The sequence below is a fragment of the Chrysemys picta genome, chromosome 1, assembly GCF_011386835.1.
Source record: "Chrysemys picta bellii isolate R12L10 chromosome 1, ASM1138683v2, whole genome shotgun sequence".
NCBI classification, from domain to species: domain Eukaryota; kingdom Metazoa; phylum Chordata; order Testudines; family Emydidae; genus Chrysemys; species Chrysemys picta.
The window spans coordinates 79,258,979-79,280,099 of record NC_088791.1 but is presented as its reverse complement, the minus strand read 5'-3'; the positions used below and the strand labels follow the sequence as shown (position 1 = coordinate 79,280,099).

General features: G+C 43.3%; 1 protein-coding gene across 5 annotated transcripts in view; it reads left to right on the top strand.

The window, feature by feature from the left end:
• CEP290 (centrosomal protein 290) overlaps positions 1-21,121 on the top strand; it is a 111,819-nt gene that overhangs the window by 40,134 nt on the left and 50,564 nt on the right. For 4 of the 5 annotated variants that reach the window (XM_065560126.1, XM_065560112.1, XM_065560120.1 and 1 more), the window contains 7 exons: positions 4,340-4,432; positions 4,752-4,836; positions 5,696-5,838; positions 6,611-6,775; positions 8,013-8,162; positions 9,996-10,111; positions 13,131-13,233. In XM_065560126.1, coding sequence (XP_065416198.1) covers positions 4,340-4,432; positions 4,752-4,836; positions 5,696-5,838; positions 6,611-6,775; positions 8,013-8,162; positions 9,996-10,111; positions 13,131-13,233 — 855 coding nt within the window. The remainder of the gene's footprint in view (positions 1-4,339; positions 4,433-4,751; positions 4,837-5,695; positions 5,839-6,610; positions 6,776-8,012; positions 8,163-9,995; positions 10,112-13,130; positions 13,234-21,121) is intronic. The other variant, XM_005279116.4, reaches the window with a different exon arrangement.

The following is a 21,121-nucleotide window of genomic DNA, read 5'->3' as shown; positions in this document are numbered from 1 at the left end:
AGGAGGTACTGGGAGTGAGGGGGAGGAGCGGGGATGGGGCGTGCTCAGGGGATGGAGCAGAACTGGGCAAAAAGAGGTGGGGTGGAGGTGTAGCGGGGGTGGGAAGAGGTGAAGTGGGGGTGGAGGTTTGTGGGGAGGGGACAGGGTTGGTGGACGGGCGGGGGCGCTAAGCACCCCCGGGGCCTGGAGGAAGCCGGTGCCTGTGGCATGAGGTGAGTCACTTGTTAATTAGTTTACATTTAGATAAAGTCCAGTAATTTACAGCCCTTATCTGAATGAAGTGGGGGCTGAGACAGTGCCGCTCTCTGAGGCCTTGGCTACACTTGCAGGTTACAGCACTGTAAAGCCTCCCCAGGAAGGAACACAAGCCAAAATAGGGAAAGAACAGGTTAAAGAATATTTAGATAAGTTAGGTGTATACAAGTTATTAGGGCCTGATGAATTTCATTCTTGGGTACGTAAGGAACTAGCTGAAGCACCTTTAAAACCATTAGCAATTACCTTTTGAGAACTCATGGAAGACGTGTGAGGTCCCAGAGGACTAGAGAAGGGCTAACATAGTACCTATTTTTAAAAATGGAAACAAAAGAGGACCTGGGGAATTATAGACCAGTCAACCTAAATACCTGGAAAGATGCTGGAACAAATTACTAAACAATCAATTTGTAAGCACCTAGAGAATAACAGAGAGACAGGGTGGATGAGGTAATATCTTTTATTGGACCAACTTCTGTTGATGAGAGACAAGCTTTTGAGCTACACAGAGCTTTTTCTCAGGTCTGGGAAGGGCTCTAAGGATATGTCTTCACTAGCAACTGCTGCAGCAGTGCTTTAACGTGGCTGTGTAGTCGCGGCACCTGTTAAAAACAAACAAACAAAAACAAACAAACAAAAAAACCATCCCCATGATGGGAGTAGCTAACAGTGCTCGCTACACTGCCACTTTACAATGCTGAAACTTGCAGCGCTCGGGGGCGGGGTGTTTTTTCACACCCCTGAGTGAGAACGTTTCAGCACTGTAAAATGGCAGTGTAGATAAGGCCTAAGAGCGTCCCAGCTAAATACAAGATTGAACAGCTAGTTTAGCATAAGTAATTAGCACATATTCTAAGGAACCATTCAAAGTGAAGTGGCCCGTTAACACTCCTGTAGTAATAGGACAAATGGGGTGGGGGTTAGTGGGTTACAGAATGCCATAAATCCAGTGTCTTTATTAAGACCATGATTTTTAGTGTCTAGCAAGGTTATGAATTGAAGCTCCCAGGCTTTGTTTTTTGAAAGTGCTGTGCAGTTTCCTTTGAGGATGAGGTCTCATAGGTCAGCAATAGAGTGATTGCTTTGTGAAAAGTGTTCACACATAGGTGACACTGTGTTTTTGTCTTTTATTATTTTCCTGTTTCAGTTCATTGGAGAGTCTAGTGATCGTCTGGTTTCACCCACATAGTTGTTATTGGGACATTTAGTGCACTGGATGAGGTACGCCACATGTTGTGATAGGCATGTGTAGGATCCATGGGTCTGGAAAGGTGTGTTGTGGAGAGTGTTGATCATTGTAGCAGTGGAGATATGTCTGCAGGTGTTGCATCTGTTGTTGTGGCAGGGTGTGGTGCTACTTTGAGTTGGTGTGTCCTGGTCTCTGGGAAGCTTGCTTCTGATGATGAGCTTGGAGAGGCTGTGGGGCTGTTTGAAGGCCAGGAAAGATTTTTTTTTCCAGGGTGGGGTCCCCATTGAGTATGAGTTGCAGTTGTTTGATGATGCTTTGCATGCGTTCCAGTGTGAGGTGGTAGGTGACAACCAGGGGTGTGCGGTCAGAGGGGGTTTTATTTTTGTATTGAAGCAGATTCTCTGAGAATTTTGGGTGGCCCATTCCATGATGAGATTTACTTCTCTTGTGGAATATCCTTGTTTGGTGAACACAATTTTGAATGTGTTAAGGTGTATATCAAACCCACTAACTACTTATTCTATAAACTAGCTGTTCAATCTTGTATTTAGCTGTTATATTTTGAGTCTCTTTCCCATACTTGAAGATAAGCTAATATTCTGGGACTAACACCGCTACAACAACACTCCATAGAGGATAATAGGCTTGTAAGGAATTGTTGGCATGGATTTGTCAAGAACAAAAAACAACCTAATTTCTTCTTTGAAAGAGTTACTTGTTTGCTGCCATATCTTGATTTTTACCAAGTATTTTGACACAGTCCCATTTAATAGTCTCATAAGCAAGCTAGGGAAATGTGGTCTATATGAAATTACTGTAAAGTGGGTTCATAACTGGTTGCAAGACCATATTCAAATAGTTATCAATGGTTCACTGTCAAACTGTGAGGATGTATATAGTGGGGTCTGATAGGGGTCAGTTCTGTGAGAGACACTATTCAATATTTTCATTACTGATTTAGATAATGGAGAGAAGAATATGCTTATAAAATTTCCAGATGACACCAAGTTGGGAGGGGTTGCAGGCCCTTTGGAGGACAGGATTAGAATTCAAAAGGATCTTGACGAATTGGAGAATTGATCTGAAATTCAATAAAGACAAGTGTGAAGTGCTTCACCTAGGAAGGAAAAAATCAAATGCAAAACTACAAAATGGGGAATAACTGGCTAAGTGGTAGTACTGCTGAAAAGGACCAGAGGGTTATAGAGGATCACAAACTGAATATACACAACAATGATGCAGTTCCTAACCAGGCTAATATCATTTTGGGGTGTATTAACGGGGTATCTTATGTAAGACATGGGAGGTAATTGTCCTACTCTACTCAGCACTTATAAGGCCTCAATGTCCAATTCTGGGTGCCACAATTCTGTGTCCAATTCTGGGTACTGTGTCCAATTCTGGGTGCCACAATTTAGGGAAGATGTGAACAAATTGGTGAGAGTCCAGAGGAGAGCAACAAAAGTGATACAAGGTTTAGAAAACCTGACCTATGAGGAAAGGTTAAAAAACTAGGCATGTTTAGTCAAGAAAGGAAGGCTAAATATGTTAAGGACTGTTGATAAAGAGGACTGTAATCAATTATTTTCCATGTGCGTTGAACGTAGGACAAGAAGTAATCAGATTAATCTGCAGTAAGGGAGATTTAGATTAGATATTAGGAAAAAAATTCTAACTATAAAGGTAGTTAAATACTGGAATAGACTTCCGAGTGAGGTTGTGAAATCCCAATCATGGGAGGTTTTTAAGGAGAAGGTTGGACAAATATCTATCAGGGATAGTCTAGGTTTACTTGGTCCTGTCTAAGTGCAGAGAGCTGGACTTGGTGACCTCTTGAGGTCCCTTCCAGTCCTACGTTTCTATGAGTTTGTGATTGGTGGAATATCCGAGCAGTGTCCTCTGTCAAAGGATGCCACAGCTTTAGCCAATGCAAGGCATAGGGGAGAAGTAGCTTCTGAAGTTTCTTCTACCAACGAGGATAGGAAAAGAACCAAGGTATTAAGGAGATGAAAGATTCCTTTTTTTCAGTCATCCTCCAGCTAGTGATAAGTTTCTGAGCTGGCTTTCAATTGCTTTTCTCTCCCATCTCTTCATCTAGTGGCAAAGAAACTGTAGATTTAATATTAGGAAAAGATTTCAAGTGGTGAAATCTGTTAGATTAGTGCTTCCTAGATGGTGGTATATGAACACTTTCCAGTGATTCATAAAGGAGCTAGTTGGTCACATATGCAAAGTTGTATTTATTTTTCAATGCACTAAATAGTTTCCTAACATTAATTGTCTGTGTAAGCAATTGCTGTACTTCCCAAACGGATTTTATTGGATTTCCAGTGTAAGGGGAGGTGACCCACTTGATCATGAATCGTATGGGAGTCATTCATGACATGAAGTCTACAATATGAAAAATTTGGGGAACTCTATATTAGTCTGCTGAAATAATCTTCCAAAGGAAGTAGTGGAGTCTCTATTGCATGAATCTTTTTTAAAATTGGACTGAAAGAAGCCCTGGAGAATATGACATAGGGAACATCATTAGCACAGGAATGAACAAGTTAATTAAAGAGTGCTTTCCCATCACTAACTTAAATGAGTGACAGCTGTGAGAGGTATTTTCTAGATTTATCAAACTATTCTTCTTTTTGATATCCATAATTGGTAAATGGGACTCGTATGTCTGTATAAGTCAGTCTTTTAAACTATTGTCTCTTATGCTTTGCTCCAACAGGACATTTTTAAGTAATGTGTTAACTAAATTCTAAAACAAATAATATTCATTTAATTTACTGCTAAAATGTAAAAGTTGTTTCTTTTATTCATATCACAGAAAAGGTCTTGGAAAGGTAATATACATAAATGGAAATCAAATCATTTGCTAATTATTCATTGTTCCTCTAGAATGAGCAGATATCCAGGGATTTGTTGGCCAAGAACACATTATATAGAAATGCAGAACTCGAGCTTGAGAGATACAGAAGCCAGGCAGTTCAGGTAGTGCAAGGCTTTCATAGGATATTTATGAAGAGAGGAAACTTTAAATGCTTGCGTAAACATTATTTATGGCTTTAATATTTTTCTTTTACTGGTTTTGTTGTTGTGCAGATGACACTGTTTCTTTTACTGTTTTCTTATAATAATATAATTGTACTGTCAGATATGTATGATTTAATATTTCTTCAGGAATCTATTTTTATTTAACAGCCATTACTCAATTGTATGCTCTTAAGTATTCTAGTACTAAAAGACTCTAAATCTTATGTCTTGAAAATCCAGTTTTTAAGATTTTTTTTTTTTTTTTTTTTGCTGGTAGAATGAATACCTTGCAAAAGAATTAAATGAGAGAGAGAAAGATTTGGAACGGAACAGGACTGCGATAGCCAAATTTCAATCTAAATGTAAGCTGTAATTCTTTGTTAGTATAGGCCATGATTAAATTTATAAATAGCTGCTGATAGTCAGATCTTTATGTATAATTTTTAGAGGGCTAATATTCTCCTGCTTTATTTTGTTACGCTTGCAAATCTAATTTTTTCCTTTAATATTTTAAGTTTACAGTTTACTTGGTGTTTTTCTCAGAAAGCATGAAAGTGTGTGTGTGTGTGTGTGTGTGTGTGTGTGAGAGAGAGAGAGAGAGAGAGAGAGAGAGAGAGAGACCTAATATCTTTAAACTCTGAAATGTAGATTGAGGGTTGTTCCTGATAAGCTACAAAATGATGACGATGAAATTTAATTTACCAAGGTCTTTTATTTCTTTAGAACTTCAATAAATACTTTAAACTTTCATATATCTTCTTTAAAAGAGATTCTACTGTGTGGTACATATTCCTCATTTTAAACTTAAAGGTTTACATCAGTGGCACTACATGGAACACATTTTATTTATTTTAATATTTGGTATTAAAATAACAAGTTGCTTAGATCCAATCCAGCACAGCACTTAAGCACATGCCTAACTTTAAACCCATGAATGTCCCATTGAAGACAGTGGTACAGCTTACTTGCTTAATGTTAGGCATGTGCTTATGTGCTTTGCTGGATTAGATCATTAGTAAACAAGGGTTTGGGGAGTCAGAATGATGCATTTACTACTTGTGCATAGAAATCTGAAGTCTCTGAACTCTGTAAGTGGGTGGGTATTTCCTTGAATAAGATAAGCCATTTTTATTGTATATCAGACTAACAGAAACCAAGATGAAATTGTATTTTTCCAGAGTATTTTAAAGTATTTTAGAAATATACATTATTGTATTGCAGTAAAAGAATTATCAGAAGAAAACAAGCAGCTTGAGCAAGGAATGAAAGAGATTTTACAAGCTGTCAGGGAAATGCAGAAGGATCCTAGTGTGAAAGGAGGAGAAACGGCCTTAATGATCCCTAGTCTGGAGCGATTAGTAAATGTAACCCTTCTTTCATTTGAATTATTTGGCTTGATAGAAGTTATTTATAGAGTTATCTTTGCTTTGACTGCTTCAGTGTTGAACATTAGCTGTTATATGTTCAAAATACCCCCTAAAATCTTAAAAACACAAATCAAATTGACCCATGAGAGCAAAATTCATCTTGACTGAATAGTCAGTCTTCAAAGCATTGCAGAATACTTTAAATATGGATGTAGTATTTTACATAAAATCAGATTATAATGTTGTATTAAATATATGACTTTTAAAAAGTAATAATCTACTTTGAGTTATCTTGGTAGAGAATCAGATCACTGAAATATTAGCTTGAGACATGATGTTCATGCTGAAAGTGTTTGTACTGTTAGATTTAGTTTTCTTAATCACTTAGCGGCTAGATCTGCGCCGAGCTCACAGTCATGGCTACCTAAAGCAGAATGCTTCCCAGTGCACCCTAGCTTTACTGGTGGGATTGCATCGGTGATGCTCATTTTGGGTTGTCGGAACTCCCCTCAGCACAGCCAGCCAGTTCTGCCAGCTGACACAAGGATGGGGTTGAGTTATGGCTTTGCCTACTTTTATCTCTCACTTCCCCCTTATGACGATTTGATGGTATTAGTCTCTGTACTCCCTCTGTCACAGTGGCTGCAATTTTGAGCCCCACTTATGCACACCGGAAAGCTCCAGTTTATTGGGAAATATGGAGAAGTATTTGTGTTCTTTTGTTTGTTTTTTGTTTTTCTGTTTACTAAATTAATTCTTAATGTGATAGGCAATCGAATCAAAGAATGCAGAAGGAATATTTGATGCCAATTTGCATTTGAAAGCTCAACTTGATCAGCTTACGGGGCGAAATGAAGAATTGAGGCAGGAGCTGAAAGGATCTCGAAAAGAGGCAACAAATTTCTCTAACCAGTTAGCAAATGCTAATGTAAAGGTATATATTCTAATTTGTTTTACAGTGAAAATATAGAATAATTTGCTGGCTCCATGGATAACAGAGAACAAAATACACTTAATATTTTGTATTAAAATCGTTTTAAATACTAGATATTGCTGTCAGTTTTTTTAACGTAACTTGCATTTTATTTTTTACGTACACATTTTGAAAATATGTAAAACCTGCAGATATAATTGACAAGAGATACAATCATACATACTTGTTGCTATATTTATGGATTATAATCTATGTACTTGTTCTCACTGAGTTAAAATCCAAATAATCCAAATGTTATTCCATACTTACAAAAACCCTAATATCCAATGCCCCATCATAGAGTTGTGTCTACTAGGTGAGGTGTTGGGGAAAGCTGTGCTAAATGTGAGTTGCAAAAACATTTTTGTTTCATTTTTCTTAAAATGAGCAATAATCATTTTACACTTTTTACATATGCGAGAGACTCAAATAACAAGGCTAACGGGGGTTCAACGAATAAATTGATTTTAAAATGTTTTCCCTTTTTGCCACTGAAATAATAGCTGGTGATTTTAGCTCAACTGTGAATGCTTCCAAATGTTTATATTATATATCCCAAAGGATATAACATATTAATATTGAACGTATCTTCAAACTGACATCTTTATAAAAAGGCATACTCTCTATATGAACCCTTTAAGACAGCTGTGTGATCCAGTATGACTTCCTAGTATTTGTAGCATTACAGAACAGTATTTTCTGGGGCATTGTAGTTAGAGATTGTTGTCAACCAAAAGCTCTTTGAAGGGTTTAAAAAAGAAAGACATGGTAAATTTAGAATAAATGTGCTGGATAGCCATCTGAGCCATGCAGTTTTGGACATCGAGGCTTAGCTCAGTCTCCATATGAATGTTTGCGGGTAAAAAGAAAGGAAAAATAACCTACAAATTATATGCTTGAGCAGCTAAAGTAAAATTGAGATGGATCGCCAGCTGTGTGAGCCTGCTCTGGATGCTTGATCATTTTTAACCATTTGACTCAAAGTATTGTGTTTAATTTTTTTGTGGAATTGTAATTTTAAAAATAGAAAAATTTACTTTAAAACATTAAAAAAAATAATTGGGACTACTAAATTATGAGATGTTTATAATTCAGAACAGTGTGAGACTGGACACCTCTACATTTTGTATCCATATTTTTGGCTGAATAATAGGAGTTTCGTCTTACTGCTTCTATTCTCTTTATTTATTTTCTTTAGATTGCACAACTTAAAGATGAAGTTTGTTTGTTACGTCAATCGGAAGGTGCCAATATAGTATTCAGACCAGTAAACCGTCCAGAAGGGATGACTCCTTCAAATGCTAATATAGTTAATTCTCAGAACGAATATTTAATACATCTTTTACAGGTAACTGATTTAAACCTGCACATTAGGGGTATTTGTAAATCCTTCCAAATCTGTTACTATATCGTATGTGGAAACTGGGGAGTCTCCTAAAAACTGTAATGTGTATTGTTGTAATAGAATATAGTTGCCTGAACCTTCCTTGTATGACATCTCTGGGCTAGAGATTATTTTATTTCTAACCCCACCAAAGCAATCTGCAGGGAAGAGCCAATCCCTCTTTCCTCTCCCATACCCAACAAGACAAAAGACTTCTTGTCTAGAATTGCATTGTTTCATATGCAGTGTAGTCATCAAATGCAATTTAAAGATCCCAAAAATCAGGAATATTTTAGAATGTCTGGAAGAAAACTCAATATGCATTGGCTCCTCCTCCTGGACAGCTTGAGGTACTCGAATTTTTCATTTTGGGGCTGCTAAGCTTGATGTGCTTTGTGAGTTATGTTAAAGAGTTTATTAAACAACCATATATTCCCAGCATCACAAACAGACTTTTATACAATACACTTGGGAGAAAAATATGTATGGAAGAGAGTGGACAGTTTTTACATTTTTACCTAAAGTCTAATGTTTGTAAAGCCAGAGGACAATCGACAAAAAATGTCTATTCTATTGTTCTTCTCATCTAAGTTCCTATGCCTGTTTTATATAGTACGGAAGGTTAGGAGACCATATTCAAGCATAAAATAAATGGTGAAGGATATAAACTTCCTAATTTGGCCAGTAGGAAGTTGGTCTTTTCTGTGAATTTATAAAGAAAGCCACTTGCTTTGCTTGCTATGGGTCAATTTCTTCATGACCAGAATGCCATAAATGTAGTTTTACCAAGATTATATTAGAAGATTTTCCCCCCAGAAAGTTGACAGAGTACATTTAGCTGGAAGAAATATATAAGTACTGAAAATATTTGTATGTTCTGCCATGAAAAAGTGTTTATAGCCTTTATAACCTTTGTAGCTTTGCATTCTTTTTACAAATCTGTAATTCTTCTTCTTCTAGAATGGGCATTTATCAAGAAATACACAAAAGTTAATATGTAAGAGTTATGTTGTTTAAAAGAAATCTGTGTTGTTGTTTTTTAACTGAATGCTGGTCTGCAGATCCATGCACCTATTCTCATTGAATTCTCTCCTTCTTCTGCCACACACTTGTTCTGTCCAAAGCTCCTTGTAATCTTATGTTTACTTCTTTTATTTCTCATGTGAGTTAGTTGCTCATTTGTTTGGAGGGAATGGTCTGAATGTTGAGAAGAAGGGCTTAAATATGCTTGAATTAAAACTGTTGATTGCTGGGATGAAGGGAAAGATATGGTGATAAATGGGGGCATGGGAACTTAAAAAACAAGCACACGAAACATAAATGGGGGATAGGAACTTAAAAAACAAGTACACTAAACATAACTAATAAGATGTGTGCCTATCATCACCCCGATCAGCTTGCTTGTATCAGAAAAGATTTTGTACATTGTATAGTTATGAAGTATGAATGCATTTGGCAGTATGAGAAATGCTTAACACTTTCCAGGTGTGCAGTTTCATTAGTAGTCTGTGTGGACAAATCCAAAATGTCAAGTAATTCTCAACTCTTTTTGGTTTGTGAGCTGTAAAATTATTTATTATTTTTTAATTTATTACTTACAAATATTTAAACATTACTTTTATTTAGACTGTTTTTGATATGTTGTTTTAGCATAAAGACACAAGCTCTGTTTCTTCAATATGTTGATCTCAGTGGCGCAAAGATCTATGCTAGAGAATACCATTGATGAGTATTTTCAGATTTGAAGCATACATTGTTAATTATATCATTAATTTTTATTTTGAAAATGATCATTAGGAACTAGAAAATAAAGAACAGTTACTTAAGAAATTAGAAGAAGCAGTAGAAGAATATAAGCGAAAATTTGCAGTAATTCGCCATCAACAAGGCTTGCTATATAAGGAATATCAAAGGTACAAATCCTTTGGGGGTCTTCCTTTTGAGATAGTCGGGCTGTTCAAACCTTAAACTTTCAAAGTGTTTTAAATATTTTAAATAGGAGAAAATATTAATAATTTCCCCACTATATTCAAGTTGTTATTTCTGTTAGCATCATGGAGACTTGTGTGAAATAATCATTCTTCTTTTAGGTGGCCTCTGTATATTCCCCTTGGTGCTGCTGTGCTTCAAAAACCTTTTAGAAAAGCAGTCGCACTCACATTTTGTTGCCTGCTTTGTGGCAAGAACTAGCCTGTACAATTTTCATAGTGACAGAGATCATTTTAGCACCAGGGAAATCTGCAAACTGCGACCTTGTCAAGCTTCTCTTGAATCTGCATCTGGGAACTCATTTGTACCTGACATTTGTGGAAGCCTCACTTCCACTCTTCTCTGCTTTCAGACATAAGAGTAGGAAAAATTGGAGCTCAGATGGAATCTTGAGCTGAGGGATCCAGTGTTATTACAAAGGAGGAAAAGGAAACATTGCTATGGATCCAGGGAACACAAGTGCAGATTGGAGATGTCAGCTCCAGGGGTGTCTTTGGCCCTTCGTGTAATGCCAGTTCCTAGGACAATTCCTCTCCTTCTTTGAGTGATGACTGCTTCTGATTACCACAAAATGCATCTTTCCCACCGGAGGGTTAAGGCAGAAATTATTTAGATACAAGCATGTCCTAATTTGGATTCTAGGTTCTGAGGGCTGCCCAGATTGATATTTCACTATTGAATTAGGCCTGGAGGCTCACTTGGGCAGCTTCTGAGACAAAAGAGCTTCCTTTGTTTTCTGGAGATTTATGTTTGTTGACTAACTTCACTAGCAGTTTCTGGATCCTGTTTTTGTGTCAGTCTGTGACATTTGGGTAGCACTTCTATTCCTGCAAGTACAAGAGGCAGATAGTCTTACGCATGGGGCCTTGAGGTTTGGCCACACCCCTTCTGCCTATGTACTAGATTCTCTACCTCCAGCCAGGCAAATAAAATAGTGATTGAGTGCTCCTACCTTCCCTGATGCATTCAAGTACAGCTGGTCAAAACTTGGAATTTCTGTTCCATTGAAAATTCTGAAATTTTGAAAGTGTTTATTCCATTTTGGAACAAAAACAGGACATTTCTAAATTTTCATGAAAAGGAAATAAGTTTTTGTTTCAGGAAAAAAAGTATCCATTTTATGTAGATTTTCCTGAAACTAAACAGAGCAGCTGACTCCGCTGCTTGCAAGGCACTACCTGAACTTCCCCCACATCCCCAGAAGGAATTGGAGGCAGCCTTGGGAGTTTCTCGTGGTCAAGGGAGTCACCTGCCATGAAGCAGGCCGCCTAGAAGCCCCGAGAGCTCTGGTTCAAGCTGGGTCTCCACAGCTTCCAAAGTTTCCTGAGAGCCCTGGTTTGAGCTAGTGCCCCAAGGGCTGCCCTGCTTCATGATCCTCCCAAATCTTTAAGGTTCCCAGGACCACGGCAGGGACTCTGGAGCCGCAGATACTAGAAGTCTGGGGTCTCCAGTCCTGGTGCAGTCTGCATAGTGGAGCCAACAACCCTTTCCTTCTAGGGTCCATAACTCTGAGGCAGCTCCACTATTACAGAGCTTCCAGTTTGTATGGCAGGGCTGCCCTGGATATGTGGACCCAAGAAGGCATGGTGCCCTCAGCCTTTGGGCACTCTGTATGGCACAGCTGCCGCAGATCCTGGAAGCCTGAGCTACCCAGCAGCTTTCCAGGAATCATGACTGTGATTCAATGAAAGTTTGCAGAACCCAAGATATTTCCACAAAATGTTTTGCGGTTGATAAATTGGCATCTTGCAAAGAAACTCTATATCATCACAAAATTATTGACAAGATCATTCAATGTGTAAAAGCTTTTTTGAAGGAACAGTGAGCAGAATCTTGCCACCCCCTTAAAGAAGCAAAGATTCCAGGCCTCTGTATCTCAAATAGAACCACTGTCAAATTTATTCTCTGCTCTTTGCCCCTTATCCCCACTATGGTGGAAGCTAAGATGTAGATGTAGTTTGTCTGCGAGGAGATCCACTTGGGAGCCAAAGAAGAGGAGGCTCTCCCACAACTGCTCCTAGCCCACAGAACCTCACTGTGACCAGGGAAAAATTTTAGAGTCTGGACTGCTTATAGGAGCCTCCTCATCTCCCCAAACCAGTTGAAACTTGTATGGGAGAACCTCCCGAAGGTTATGTCAGTCTCTTCAGTTATTGAGTCCCGACAGGCCACACTTTCCTCACTGATGAGGGGGGGTTGGCCCCACAGTGCAGACTACAGGGCCCACTAAAGTGAGTTGCAGCGCCCACTAAAGTGTTAATCGATAACTGCCCTATGTGAATCCTGCTAGCGTGAATAGGTACCTTTCAAATGGGATTGTGTTAATGTGAAATTGGTACCTTTTAGTTCACTCTAGCAGGGTCTACATGGGACGCTTACAGAGCAACATTGTAGTGTGCACTGCAGTTCACCCTCTGGCAGTCCACACTGCAGGGCCATGTAGACAAGCCTTGCAATCTTTGGGAGCAACTTCATATATCTTTTCAAATCTGCTGATCTAATAGACTTCAGAAGGAAAACACACCAGGATTCCTTTACCTGATCATAACAGGGTAACAGTCTGGCAAGAAGGCTGGCATCCTTTTTGAATCTCCTTTTTCACAAGAGGGAGATCTGGGCTTTCTGAGAGAAGTATCTCATACTTCACGTGTTCAAGTTTAATGGAATGTTTCTCTTAATAACATGTTTTTAAATTTAGATAAGTATGCATTCTTCACCACAGACTATAAAACACAGTTCCAACTTTTAATAGTGAAGTTAATTTTGAGTTTTCTAAACGTGTTTAAAAAAAATTGAAAAATGTGTTAATGTTAAAATAGCATATTTCAGTTACTAGTGGTAACATGATTTACAAACAGTTTTGAAAAATCTTTACAATATTTCATATTTCTGAATGAAAAAATTGAACTATTTTTACTTAAAAAAAATTATATATATTTTTAGTGAAAAAGAAAGTTGGCAAACAGAATCTGAAAAAATGAAAGAAGAAAAGAAGAAGCTAGAAGATCAAAAAGAACAGGATGCTATGAAAATAAAGGAATACAATGTAAGCAGTGTGTTTTTTTTTTTTTAATTGTTTAACTTTGCTTGAAAATGTGTTGATTTTTGCAATTTTAGAGTTATTAATGCAGGATTAAAAAAATTTCCCAAGTTAACTTGGTACAAGTGGAGAGAGAAATTAGTTACTGGTATGACTTACAACTACACTATCTTGCATTATAATATTACTCACATGTTCATCTTATTTATGCACTTTGTGTTTTATTCGTTTAATGTATTTAAACTGTTGGCACGGATAGTATAATAATAGACCAAATTCAGTCCCATAAGAGGCTGCAAGTTCTTGCTGCTTAATTAGTGATGTCATATTTGCTTATATCATGGTTGTATTTGACCCAGTGTATTTTATTAGGAGCAAGAAATAACCCTATCAGACCAGCGCTTAATTTGTAGTGAAAGAGGTGCCGGGGCTCAAGCAATTTTTGACTTTCATAACTGACGCGGTAAGCCCAGAGGTGCCGGGGCTATGAACTGCCAAGCCTAGGGTGGCTTAGCCCTGGCAGTTCCTGGCACAAATAAACACTGTATCAGACTATGAAATTCAGAAGACTGCTTGTCTCCCACTGTATCACTTGCAATCATTTTTGTAGATCCTTGACAGATTTTTTTTTAAGTTATTTTTTGAAGCAACTATGACCTAAATGTATAATCAAAAGCTAGAACATTCATTTTCTGAACATTTTCACTTGGGTCATAAAAAAAACCCCAAAAGACAAAATCCTCTGTCCTTTGCAGCACAAGCAAAAGCCTGAATTTTAGGTCTTTTTCTTGGAGATAAAAGAGAAAAGGTAAAAATTCTTTAAAAGAACCTACAGCGTAACTAAATTATTATAGTATCCCACTCTGAGTCTCTAGAATTTCTGGAATACACAGCAGTGAAATTAGGAAATTTTGAATTTTTCTCTTGGAAAAATCTTTAAATATATATTTAAACACCTGACACACTTATGGTGCTATCCAAAAATTATTTGTTTCTTTAAGAATCTCTTTTTCCAGCTATCTTTCATTTCCAGAGCCACTAGCACATAAATCTGTCCAAAGAGGAGGTATGTTAATATATTTTAAAATATTCTTGTTTATGCATATGAAATTTTGACTAGAATGATTAGAAGTTTTCAAACAAAATGTTCTTCTTCGAGTGCTTGCTCATATCGATTCCAATTAGGTGTGCGCGCACCGCGTGCATGATCATTGGAAGATTTTTACCCTAGCAACAATCGGTGGGTCGGCTGAGGTGCCCCCTGGAGTGGCGCCCGTGATGGTCGTTGGAACTGTGAAGCGCAGTTTAGCTGATCTCCACTCTCCCTAGCATTCACTTTAGTACCTGTTAATAGTTTCTGATTAGTTGTTAATAGTTGGTTATAGTTGTTAATAGTTGTGAATTACTTAGTATAGTTAGAGTTAGTTTAATTAGTGGGGGGGAACGGGGTCTTCTCCCCTCTCCCCTATCCCAGTACCTAGACCCATGCCTGGGTCTCCGGGCTTCAAACCCTGCTCGGCTTGCCAGAGGCCGATGCCATGGGAGACCCCCATGACTCTTGCCTACGGTGTCTGGGGGAATCCCACCAAGCAGACAAGTGCCGCATTTGCAAAGCCTTAAAGCCGAGGACCAGGAAGGAGTGGGACTTTAGACTGAAGCAGCTCCTTATGGAGGCAGCACTTAGCCTGGTCCCTTCCTCCGCGTGCCGAGACTTGGCACCGTCGTCCTCGGTGCGGAGTGCCCCTGCGGCACCGACTAGTCCGGCACGGCGTTCGGACTCTACCAAAGACTGGCGGCGCCAGATCTCCCCAACACCTCCACCACCATGGCGCAGGTCTCTGTCTCTGAGACAGAAGAAGAAGCAGCCCAAGCAGGTGCCGGCCACTTCTTGTTTGTCAGGGCGACAGCCGCCGACGCTTCCTGCACTGCAGTTGGAGCCATGTCCATTACCAGAGCGCAAAGGACAAATATTGGCTCCTGCAAGGGCCGTCGAGTCCGGTGCACGTAAGCTCCCCGGGGCACACTGCAGTCGAGCTGAGACTATCCTCCACACCAGAGACCTTTTCAATGGCGTGGGACTTGATCGCTCTCACAGAGCCGACTCCTCTGCAACTGGCAGCACCTCCGGCACAGACGGTGCTGTCGAAGGAAAAGCCGTCGCTCATGCGATCACCGTCGCCGAGTGAAGAAGGATGACACCAGTCCCGGTCCCGATCTCCCCATCGCGGCGTTGGTCGCAGCCCCGGCACCGCTCTCGTTCTTGGCGCCGGTCATACTCATGACGCCGCTCCGGCTCACGGAGATTCGAATCGCATTATGGCTGGTACTGATCGGACTCCCAGCACCGCTCCCGGTACCTGTCAGAGCGGCACTCGACTCAGAGCTAATCCCAACGCCGATCTCACCGGAGGTCGTCATCGAGATCCATATCAGGCCCCCAGTACCGATATGACCGCAGGCACCGATCGACGTCTCGGTACTGTTCTGCCTCACGGCACCAGTCCCTGGCACCACAGCACCGTACAGCACCGGGGTACTCGGCACCGGTGCATACAGCACCGCCTTGGCCATCTTGCTCCGCCTCTGCGTCGTCGTGCTCACAAGGTGGCTACCACGCCCAGGCCAGGGTGAGGGCGGTACAGGCCAGTGGCTAGAAGAAGGCCAGGACCTGGGCCACAATCCCCAACAGTGGTCCTTCTGGACCCCATGGGCATACCATCAGGCCCAGGGGGCTCCTTTGGGGGCTTCCTGTTCTGCCTCTTCGGAACCCGAGAACTGGAGGCCACTTTGTCTCGCACCCCCCCCCACCCCCCCACCCCCCCCCGCCGGAGGCTCTGAGGCGACTGCTCCAGCACCAATGCATGCCCACGCTCCTAGTGTGATGGACCTTGAGCAACAAGATCCTCCACAAGAGGACCTCGTGCAGGATCCCTTAGTCTCGGGGGTATCTTCCTCACCTGATGAGGCAGTGGCAGGATCTATGGTTTCGGGCCCTCCTCCTATGGACCTCCGTGCCTACCAGGAACTTCTTCGCAGAGTGGCGCGCAATATGAACCTCCAGGTAGAGTAGGTGGTGGAGGTAGAGGACCCTGTGGTAGACATTCTGCCCGCGGAGGCACCGTCCAGAGTTGCCCTCCCATCATACAAACCATACAGGCCAATGCCAAGACAATCTGGCAATTGCTAGCCTCTATTCCACCTACGGCCAAATGGGTGGAAAGGAAATACTTTGTCCCTTCGAAGGACTATGAGTACCTCTACACGCACCCCCAACCGTGCTCCCTTGTCGTGGCTTCGGTCAACGAGAAGGAGTGGCATGGTCAGCAGGCCCCAACGCCTAAATCAAGGGACACTAGATGCCTAGACTTGTTTGGGCGCAAGGTGTACTTGGCCGGAGGCTTGCAGCTCAGGGTGGCCAACCAGCAGGCACTCCTGAGCCGATATGACTATAATTTGTGGCACTCTATGGAGAAATTAAAGGAGTTGGTTCCGCAGGAGCCCAGAGAGGAATTTGGGGCTATAATAGAGGAGGGCAAGAAAAGGTGGCCAGAACCTCCCTACAAGCCTCTCTGGACGCGGCAGACTCGGCAGCTAGGACCCTGGCGTCGGGCACAGCCATGCGCCGCATCTCGTGGCTACAGGTCTCTGGCTTACCACCAGAGTTACAGCAGACCCTCCAGGACCTGCCCTTTGATGGCCAGGGCCTATTCTCCGAGAAGACAGACTCAAGGCTGCAGAGTCTGAAGGACTCGAGAATTATCATGTGCTCTTTGGGAATGCATACTCCAGTAACGTAGAGAAGGCCCTTCAGACCACAGCATCAGAGGTCATACCCTCCCGCTCAGCTGAGACAGGACTTCTTTAGAAGACGCGGCCGAGGTGATAAAAGAAAACAAACTGGACACCAAGCCAGCCAAGGCCAGGGCCCTCCCAAGCCATCGGCAGAGCCTAAGCAGAACTTTTGAAGGTGCGCCCAAGGACGGAGCACCAATCTCCATTCAGGATCCTTCCCTGCCTTTCCAAAATAGTCTTTCCCATTTTCTCCGTGCATGGTCCTACATAACATCAGACCGTTGGGTCCTACACACGGTGGAAAGGGGATACTCCCTCCAATTTGCTTTCCCCCTCTCTCCCCCCTCCTGCCCCGTCCCTCTTCAGGGATCCTTCTCACGAGCACCTCCTTCTACAGGAGGTCCAATCACTCCTGGCTTTGGGAGCGATAGAGGAGGTTCCAGGAGAGTCAAGGGGCAAGGGCTTTTATTCCCACTACTTCCTAATCCCCAAGGCCAAGGGCGGGCTTCGGCCCATCCTGGACCTACGCGGACTAAACAAATTTATGGTAAAGTTGAAGTTCCACATGGTCTCACTAGGGACCATTATTTCTTTTTTTAGATCCTGGAGACTGGTACGCCGCCCTCGACATGAAGATGCGTACTTCCACATTGCAATCTACCCAGCGCACAGACGCTTCCTACGCTTTGTGATCAATCAACAGCACTTTCACTTCACCGTCCTTCCTTTCGGCCTATCCACGGCCCCCAGGGTGTTTACCAAATGCATGGCTGTGGTGGCTGCCTCCCTTTGTTGACAACGGATCCAAGTGTTCCCAGATCTCGACGACTGGCTTATTCGAGGTTGCTCCAGGGATCAGGTGCAGTCTCATGTTCAGATCACCATGAACATGTTCAATTGGCTGGGCCTCCTGCTCAATGTCGCGAAATCCATTCTGGTACCAACCCAGAGGATAGAATTCATAGGAGCAGTGTTAGACTCAGGCCTAGCCCGGGCAGTTCTGCTGGAAGCACGCTTCCAATCCCTGGTGAACATCGTCACCAGCCTGCAAAGCTTCTCAACCTCAACCGTGAAAACATGCCTATGCCTCCTGGGACACATGGCCTCTTGCACGTTTGTGACCAGCACGCCAGGCTGCGACTACATCCACTCCAAGCCTGCCTATCAATAGTATACCGCTCAGGTCGGGACAGCTTGAGCACAGTGGTTACCATCCCGTCAAGGGAATTAGCCTCTCTATGCTGGTGGCTGGGCCCCAAATCAGTGTGTGAAGGGGTGCCATTTCACACCCTGCAGCCCTCCGTGTCCCTACTCACGGATGCATCATCCCTGGGATGGGGAGCCCACCTCGGGAACCTCTGTACACAGGGGCTATGGTTGGCAGGAGAGTTATCCCTGCACATCAACATACGGGAACGCAGAGCAGTGCGCCTGGCATGTCAAGCATTCTGAGAGCGCATTCAAGGCCATTGTGTTGCAGTCCTCACAGACAACACTACAGCCATGTTTTACATCAACAAGCAAGGGGGAGCCCGGTCGTCCCCCGTCTGTCAGGAGGCCACTCGTCTGGGAATTCTGCATAGCCCTCTCTATCCATCTGGTGGCGTCGTTTCTCCCAGGGGTCCAGAACACCTTAGTGGACCATCTCAGCAGATCATTCCAGGCTCACGAGTGGTCGGTTCACCCGGACGTCATCCACTCTGTCATCCTGAAGTGGGGCTTTCCCCTGATGGACCTATTCGCCTCTCGCGAGAATCGGAAATGCCAGGTGTTCTGCTCTCTCCAAGGGCACTCTCCGGGTTCCCTGTCGGCCGCCTTCCTAATTCAGTGGAAGGATCACCTGTGCTATGCCTTTCCTCCATTCCTGCTAATCCACAGGGTCCTAATCAAGCTGCGCAGGGACAGAGCCCGTCTGATTCTGGTCGCCCCGGCGTGGCCCAGACAGCCCTGGTATACCACTCTCCTAGAGCTGTCGGTGGACACCCCGATTCCACTCTTGCGGTGGCCAGACCTGATCACTCAGGATCACGGTCGACTCTGTCATCCCAACCTGCAGTCTCTTCACTTCACACCGTGGATGCTGCATGGCTAAATCAGTCTGAGCTGTGCTGTTCTCACTCAGTCCAGCAGATCCTTTTGGATAGCAGGAAGCCCTCTACCAGGTCCACATTCTTAGCCAAGTGGAAGCGTTTTTCCTGCTGGTGCGCCCGGAATCATACGACCCCCCCTACAGGCATCAGTACCTATCATCTTGGACTACCTCCTGTCCTTAAAGCAGCAGGGCTTGGCAGTATCTTCCATCAGGGTGCACCTGGCAGCTATTTTGGCTTTCCACCCGGGCGAAAATGGGCGCTTGGTCTTCTCCAATCCCATGGTCAGCAGGTTTCTCAAGGGGTTGGAGTGCCTGTTCCCACGAATTTGACAACCAGTCCCTATGTGGGATCTTAACCTGGTCCTATCCAGACTCATGGGTGCCCCATTCGAGCCGATGGCCACCTGCTTACTCCTGTACCTTTCCTGGAAGACAGCCTTTCTTGTAGCTATCACCTCGGTGAGGCGCGTGTCTGAGCTCAGGGCACTCACATCGGAACCACCATATATGGTGTTCCACAGGACAAGGTACAGCTGCGACCCCACCCGGCCTTCCTCCCTAAGGTGGTGTCTGCCTTCCATGTCAACCAGGACATATTCCTCCCTGTCTTCTACCCGAGGCCGCATGCCTCTCGACGGGAGCAACAGCTGCACTCCCTAGACGTTCGCAGGGTCCTGGCCTTCTACATCGAGCGAACAAAACCCTTCAGGAAAACGTCACAGCTGTTTGTTGCTGTGGCAGACCGGATGAAGGACCTTCCGGTCTCCTCCCAGTGCATCTCGTCCTGGATCACATCATGCATCCGTGCGTGCTATGACTTGGCGGGTGTCGCATCTACACACCTTACCGCCCACTCCACGTGGGCTCAGGCTTCATTCTCTGCTTTCCTGGCGCATGTGCCCATTCAGGAAATATGTAGGGCAGCATCATCAGTGCATACCTTCACCGTCCACTATGCGATAGTGCAGCAGTCCAGGGGTGATGCTGCATTTGGTTCAGTGGTCCTTCACTCCGCGACATCTCACTCTGACCCCACCGCCTAGGAAAGGCTTGGGAGTCACCTAATTGGAATTGATATGAGCAAGCAGTCGAAGAAGAAAAGACGGTTACGCACCTTTGTAACTGTTGTTCTTCGAGATGTGTTGCTCATATCCATTCCAAACCCGCCCTCCTTCCCCTCTGTTGGAGTAGCCGGCAAGAAGGAACTGAGGGGGCGCTGGGTCGGCCAGGGCATATATCCGGCTCCATAAAGGCGCCACTCCAGGGGGCGCCTCAGCCAACCCACCGAGTGTTGCTAGGGTAAAAATCTTCCGACGATTGTCCGCGTGGTGCGCGCACACCTAATTGGAATGGATATGAGCAACACATCTCGAAGAACAACAGTTACAAAGGTGAGTAACCATCTTTTCTCCTTCAAGTGATGGTCCCTATTGTATTCTATTGTGGATTACACATGCACCCGGAGCCGGAGAATTTGAAAGTGGTGTCCATTGGTCCGCCTATGCACCCTGTCTCACCTCATGCCTTAAACCAAGGGGATATAAGGAGGGGCAGACTGACCACCTCTCCAGTTCCTTCTCACCGCTGCATCATCTGGGTCGGAACCTCTCGGTGTCCCTAGCTTCAGCTTGATCCTTTTAAAATAATATGTAGCTTTGTAAATAGTTTTTAGTATCTTGTACAGTTAATAGTTGAAGTGTTTTCATAGTTTTTAGTGCTAGATTAATCTTTGGGGGAACACTCCTCTCCCCCCCCCCCCCCCAGTACCGTGTGTGGGTATTTCCTACCTGGAGGGCGGTAGAGTTGGGGTTCCCAGAGTTTCCAGTCTTCCGGCTGACAGGGAGTCAGGAGACTGGGAACCATGACAGCCCCACTTCCAAAGCTCCTCCAGATCCCAGGCTTCTGTCTCCTCAGCAGCCCGCCATGTGAGTTGTCATGGAGCCAGGATTCTCAGGGCTTCCGGAGCACTGACTCCTTTATTTTTTGAGAAATGTGAAATTTTCCATGAAT